This window comes from Ipomoea triloba, chromosome 14 (assembly GCF_003576645.1).
Source record: "Ipomoea triloba cultivar NCNSP0323 chromosome 14, ASM357664v1".
Taxonomy (NCBI): domain Eukaryota; kingdom Viridiplantae; phylum Streptophyta; class Magnoliopsida; order Solanales; family Convolvulaceae; genus Ipomoea; species Ipomoea triloba.
Genome location: NC_044929.1, coordinates 16,902,651 through 16,909,152, shown reverse-complemented (window position 1 = coordinate 16,909,152; position 6,502 = coordinate 16,902,651). Strand labels below are relative to the sequence as shown.

General features: G+C 36.3%; 1 protein-coding gene across 2 annotated transcripts; it reads left to right on the top strand.

Moving 5' to 3' along the window:
- The first annotated feature begins 486 nt into the window (after window positions 1-486).
- LOC116003695 (ABSCISIC ACID-INSENSITIVE 5-like protein 2) lies at window positions 487-5,594 on the top strand. Of its 2 annotated transcripts, none has more exons than XM_031243596.1 (4): window positions 487-672; window positions 1,228-1,895; window positions 1,993-2,064; window positions 5,040-5,594. In XM_031243596.1, exons 2-4 carry the CDS (start codon window positions 1,269-1,271, stop codon window positions 5,109-5,111), a joined length of 771 nt encoding a protein of 256 aa, XP_031099456.1. In that variant the 5' UTR covers window positions 487-672; window positions 1,228-1,268; the 3' UTR covers window positions 5,112-5,594. The 2 variants fall into 2 exon arrangements, with proteins under 2 accessions (XP_031099456.1, XP_031099457.1); XM_031243597.1 differs by having other exon boundaries at window positions 1,063-1,895.
- The last annotated feature ends 908 nt before the right edge of the window (window positions 5,595-6,502 follow it).

Below are 6,502 nucleotides of genomic sequence, written 5' to 3'. Positions count from 1 at the left end.
GGGTGCGTCAATGCTTTAGTTTTTTTCTTTTTAATTTTGTCTTGGGAATTTTTTATTTTTTATTTCTCTCATTCTTCTCCCCTGAAAAAACTCCCTAAAAATCAAAGCCAACGGAGTCTATCAATTACAAATCATCCCATAGTGATTGTTATATTTTTGGTCACTAAAAAAATGTACCAATAGGTTGAGAAAGTAGTTATGAACAGATACTGCATTGTAATAGAGTTAGTAGTATTCAAAAAAAATGTACCAAAAAAATAAAATAAAAAGTGTCATTCTTTCTCAAAAGAATTATTGTGAGATGTTTTTGTCCCATTGGGTGTGTACTTCTCTATTGTGGAGCTGAAGTGCAGCAGATTTTGCACCCGATGTCATAATCGCCGGGCCGGCCGCATGGAGAGTCCGTGGATCCGTCGTTTTCATCTGCAACAACGAAAATATATTCGCAGCAGAGCATTTAATTAAACCAAGAAAAACACAGAACAAAACACCCTTTTTTTATAATTCGCTTTACCCTTTAATTAACTAAATAAATAGGAGTATAATTTACTTGCAAGAAACACTGCAACTATATATATATATATATATTATCACATAAAAATCTGCTTTTGGTTTCAAACTCTTTGTGGATTCGCTTGTTAAGATTCACACTCGATCCTCTGTAACTCCCAGGTAGGTACTGTTGTTTTTCCCTTGTAATAATTTTTCCAATCATTTTTTGCCCTGTTCCCATAATTTTTTATTATTGGTTTTTGGGGAGGGGGTGTATCAAATGAATGAAATCGTGGGGCTTGCTTTTCTGTTTTAGCCTATCCGTTTGTTATGATTATTTTATGGGCTGGTTTGACAGATAATGTTTTCCCATGATCACTTGACCTACATGGATTTTCTTGAATTTGATGTATTCTCCTGTGTTGTTTGGCTAGTTGGTATGCATTTCTTTTTAGTCATAATTGGTTGGTTGAGTTTTTTCATGAAAGATTTATGAAAATTGATGTTTCTATCTGGGGTATCTTGTGTGTATGAATGATGTACATGTTCATTATATGTTGATGCCTGCAGATTTTTGTTAGATTGATCCTGAATTGTGGGTTTCCACCAAAGATAATTGTAATGAGCAAAAAGTCCCTCCTTTGTGTGTGTGTATGTCTTTAATGGTAAAGAAAATGAGTTTGATCACACCCACACACACTAACTTCATCCGAATATCATGTTGCAACTGAGTAGGTCCTCTGATCAATAAGGGTTAAGGTCGAAGTTTTTGATGAATGGGGATTCAGACCATGAATTCTCATGGTTGTGGTCAACAGTCTCATTTACAGCCACTAGGCAGGCAAAACTCGTGGTTTAGCCTCACGCTTGATGAGGTGGAGAGCCTGTTGGGCAACTTGGGTAAACCTCTGGGTAGCATGAATCTTGATGAGTTGCTGACAAGCATATGGGCTACAGAGGCAAATCAATCTGCTGGGCCGGTGGTCAACAATGCGTATTCTACTTCGCTTCAACGTCAGGCTAGTTTCTCACTGACACAAGCGTTTAGCGGGAAGACTGTTGATGAAGTGTGGAAAGATATCCAGCAAGGGCAGAAGATGAGAAATCTTGAGGAAATGAACACCGATGAGAGAGAGCCAACTCTTGGAGAGACAACTTTGGAAGACTTCTTGGTAAAAGCTGGACTTTTTGTTGTCGATTCTTCTCAAGGCCTTGCAATCACACCACAGAATGTTACTCCACAACTAGGCCTATCACCGTCTCCTTCAATTGAAGCACTTTCAGATACTCCAACATCGGGCTGGAAAAGGGATGCTTCAGAGATCGATAGGACCGTTGATAGAAGGTTAAGGAGAAAGATCAAGAATAGAGAGTCTGCTGCACGTTCACGAGCCAGAAAACAGGCAAGCTTTAATATTCTCTTCTTTTTCCCTGAAAGATTGTTTAGCTTATATTTTTTTTTTTCTCACTAACATCAATAGAGTTATTTACACCTTGTAGGCCTACCACAATGAACTGGTAAACAAGGTTTCACGTCTGGAAGAGGAAAACATGAAGCTTAAGAAACAGAAGGTATTCATCATCTTATTCATCATTCATCAATTCAAGTCGCTTCTATTCTATTTACCTAAATCATGTTTTAGCCTTATTTTAGGATTGCATATTAAATGGGTACTGGTTTCAGTCAGCAAAGCTGATTCATGACCATCAGCTCAACCTGCGTAATTAGAACAATTGAAAAAATGTGAATACTTATTGAATGAATTATAATTTTACAACAGAATATCCTTAGATGTCTAGCTGTTCACAAGAAAAATACAAATTAACTATCTTGTTAATAATGAAAAATAATCAATTGCATGAAATATATGTGACTATCTATAAAGTTGTATAAATTTGGGTCTTTTTGGATTGAGCAATAGGTCATATACTTCCCTTACCTGTAAGATTTGATAAGCAGTAAATTACCTAATGAATCAAACTAATAGGGACAAATGAGTGAAAGAGGACTGCATGAGGTTGCGGTGCTTCCGTGCTAATAGTAGGGATAACATGCAGCGGGAAATTAACATAAATTGGAAGATTTCAATTAGCCTAGTCAAAAATAGGCAGATTTTAAAATCTAAACAATAATAGGCAAAACTAGTTTGCCCAATGCATTGGAGTCAATCTTGTTCAGAAATGCTTCGATATTTTTCCTAAAATCCATTTTTGGTTTTGGCTATAAAGTAAAAATAAAAAATAAAATTAAAAAAAAAAAAATTGAAATAGGGCAAACGCATTGGAAAATGCATTTTAAGTCAGATTTTAAATCCCCAAATGTGTTTCCTGCCTCAAAAACATGCAGCACCCTTCTGTCATCATCTTTTTTGCTAATAATCATGGTTGCATTAAGCGCTAGACGCTAGTCGGGCGGTAGAGGAGCGCCTAGACGACTTAGGCGGCACCTATGCGGCTAACTTTAACTAACAAAAAAAAAAAAACAGTGCACGTGTGTGGTTGTATATATAATGGAAAAAATTAGCAAGGCCCTGCCGATTGGATTAACTCGGTGTAGAAAACTGATGTTTCAGACCAGAAAAAAATGCAGAAAACTGATGTTCAGAACTGAAAGAAAAGTTTCTGATTTATATTTCTGATCTATACAAAGATTACAAGATGTTTCTACTCTCTCCTCTCTATAATTTCAGATATACACACTAATATATATACACACAAGAGACATAATAAAACTACACTGCTCTAGGTAGACACTACACTGCACTGCTCAAGAAGTCTGCCCAAGAAGTCAAAGATGTGGACTGCCCAAGGCAGATATATTTAATATTTCAACACTCGGTTAGCTAGATCAAAATGGATGAGTTAACTCAGCCAAGTTAGGCGCTAGGTGGGCGCCTAGGAGGGAAATCGCCACGGTCTAGGGGGGCCTAGCGCCTAGACCGATTTTTGCAACAGTGCTAATAATTCTAGGAATAGTTTTCCTTGGGACCTTCATGTGTTTCTGTATCTTGAACAATTCAATTCTGCCATTTATTAATTTATTCTCATTTAAAAAAAAATTGTCTATGCAAGAATACACAGAAAAGAAAAAAGAAAAATCTATAATCACCAGTCCCGATACCTGTATGGCTTCTCTGCATTTGCACTAATGATCTTCTTAGCATTGTTAATAGTATTAGTGTTCTCTCCTACCGCCGGAGCCACATATCAGAACTGCCAGTGCCGGTAGATTCACCAAAAACTATTAGCAAAAAGACGATGACAGATGACAGTGTAAGCTGCTGCATGTTTTATGGCAAAGACAAAAATTTTAGAGTATAGGTCAAACACATTTGGCAAATGTGTTTGACCCTATTTCATTTTTTCAGCCAAAGTTAAAATGTATTTTTGAAAAATATCAAACGCATTCCTCAAATGCGTTTCTGAGAAAGTGACTCCAAATGCATTTGGCAAACTAGTTTTGCCAATTATTTTCCAAGTTTCAAAATCTGCCCATTTTTGTCTGGGTCAATTAAAACCTTCCTATTTCTGTCAATTCCCCTATTGTAGATGGGTATTATGGCCACAGTGCTCCCATATGGCTATACAAGCCCACTTAATGCAACCAGGAGAAAGCAACCAAACAAGGGGATTAGAGGGTGTGGATGTGGTCACTCTGGAATGTTCAGTATACGTTTTTATAAGCTTGTACAACTCTTTTGAAAGAGCAATCTAGTTCTTAAATTGGACTTGCAAAATTATAACTTATTAGAAAGTATATGTATTCTTTGTAGCCTTGGTTTCTAAAATGCAAATCAGTACTTCTATTATATCTTCCACCAAAATTATTAATTTGGCTTTGGATTTATCCCCTTGTTGTCTCTGACACTTTTTTACATTCACTCACTGTAAAAATGCTACCCATTATCCTTCGATTGCATAAAGTTGGCTAGCATTAACTCCTATGCTATTTAGACAGTTAAATTTGTATGGAATCTGTAAAGGGACTAGTGGAAACTTTGAGTAGTTGAAGGACTAATAGTGGCTAACTTTTCTTCTACTATTAGTCCCTGAATAATGCTATGTTAGCCAACATTAATCCCCGGGACTAACAGTGGTTTAATTTGCATAGTTAAGGGATGATGAATAGGTGCATATTAGCATATACTTCAAAGAGGGGCATGGGTGCTATGGTTTTGGTTGATTGTTAAGGCTGTTAGTACCTTAAATTGATAATGTTGATTCGTTGGATATCACATTTTATAGATTAAGAAGAACAATAAATAGAGTTGCCTCGGTTGAGAGACAAGAAACCTGAAATTTCGTGGACAGTGATATTAGTACATTCCTTGATTACAATTATATGAATACCTGTAAGTATACTTAATTTCGTATTCAAATTCAATTTGATGGCTATATTTAGAACCTTGTCTATATATATACTTCTGAAGTGTGTAAAGAGGTGCTTATACGTCAATGGTGGTATCTTGGGATTTAATCTCTATATCTTCATGGTTATCCATATCATAGTTGCAACAGTGGCTAACATAAGATGTGTCCCTTTGCAGGAACTGGACCAGATGTTATCCGACGTATCTTCTGAAACAAGATATCAGCTTCGAAGAACAAGCTCATTCTGACACATCGCTTTTCCCCGTGAAGGTCTGTAGTCTGTGAATCCTAGGACGGTTCTTATAAAAAAGCTGATGGTATATAAGCTCGTTGGTTTTAGCCAACATCATTACTTATACGGCTTTCATGAAAATGAACTCCCTCTCACAACTGAGTATCCCGTTGTAAGTGTGTCTGAAATCATGCTCGAAATGGAAGAACCTCTCGGGGAGTTTAGAAATGGAAGCACGGGTGACAAACAAGGAAGGATTAATTAGTTGAAAACTGAGAATATTTATGCCCCTCCAGCTCCCTCAAGGCTAACAGTAGTAGTTTCCTGCACTGTGAGTCAATGGAATGTGTGTTTCAGGAAAAAAAAAAAAACAAAAAAAACAAAAATAATCATGTTAATGTGGTAGTTTTGAATACTACTACATGGTCTTATAGTGTCATAATTTGTAAATATTAATTTTATTGTTAATTTTCTAATAAATTTTTTACATTACAGTTGATGATGAATGCAATACTAGATGATGCTCTATTCAGATAAAATGCAATTTTGGCATGGAGCAATAAATGAAGAAGTGAACCTTTTCTAGGTGTTTTCTGTGCAATTTTGGCAGAAAAGTAATCACAACTTCTAATGTTGCTTCAGTATCAAATAATAATGATACCCAAATCTTTGAATTCTTATCTTCATTGTTCTGTTTCTGCAGGTGGAGGAAAATCATCTCTTATTTTGGATGTTTAGCCTTAAGATGATGAAACAGAAGGAGGGCTTATTATTATTGTTGTTTTTAAATCAAAAGTATACTTAACCTATTTTTCGTAAATTAAACATTTTACATTTGGCAAACCTAAAAACCATCGAGTTGCCAATGACCTTTTGGTCTAGTGGCATCCGGTTGCACCCCATGTTGAAGGGGGCAAGTTCGAGCCTCAGTGGAGTCAGTGCTGACTCTTTGTGTTTCAGTAGGTTGAGAAAGTAGTTTATGAACAGATACTACATTGTAACCGAGTTAGTAGTACTCAAAAAAAAAAAAAAAAACCATCGAGTTTCGTGAGCACAGGGAAAATAGCTCCTCAACCTCATAAACAAGTGTAGAAGATGTTAAGGCATTAATCATTGCGTGCCACAAGTGAAGGTGTTCCACTCAAGCATTCTATCAAACACCTCGCGGCCATCCAGTAACCAACATTTTTCGAGCCCGGTTGTTGATGAAGACCTCATGGCTGAAATGACTCATCAATCAGGACTGTGACTGTACTGGAACTGATGCAAGAATCCAATCCAGGAGGATCACAATGGATCGGACTACAATTATCAAACATCTCTGTCAGATTATCCAAACATCTTAACAACCAAAGCATTTTAATTTTTTTTTTTTTTGAGTAACTAGAGAAATTCGTAAGAACTATT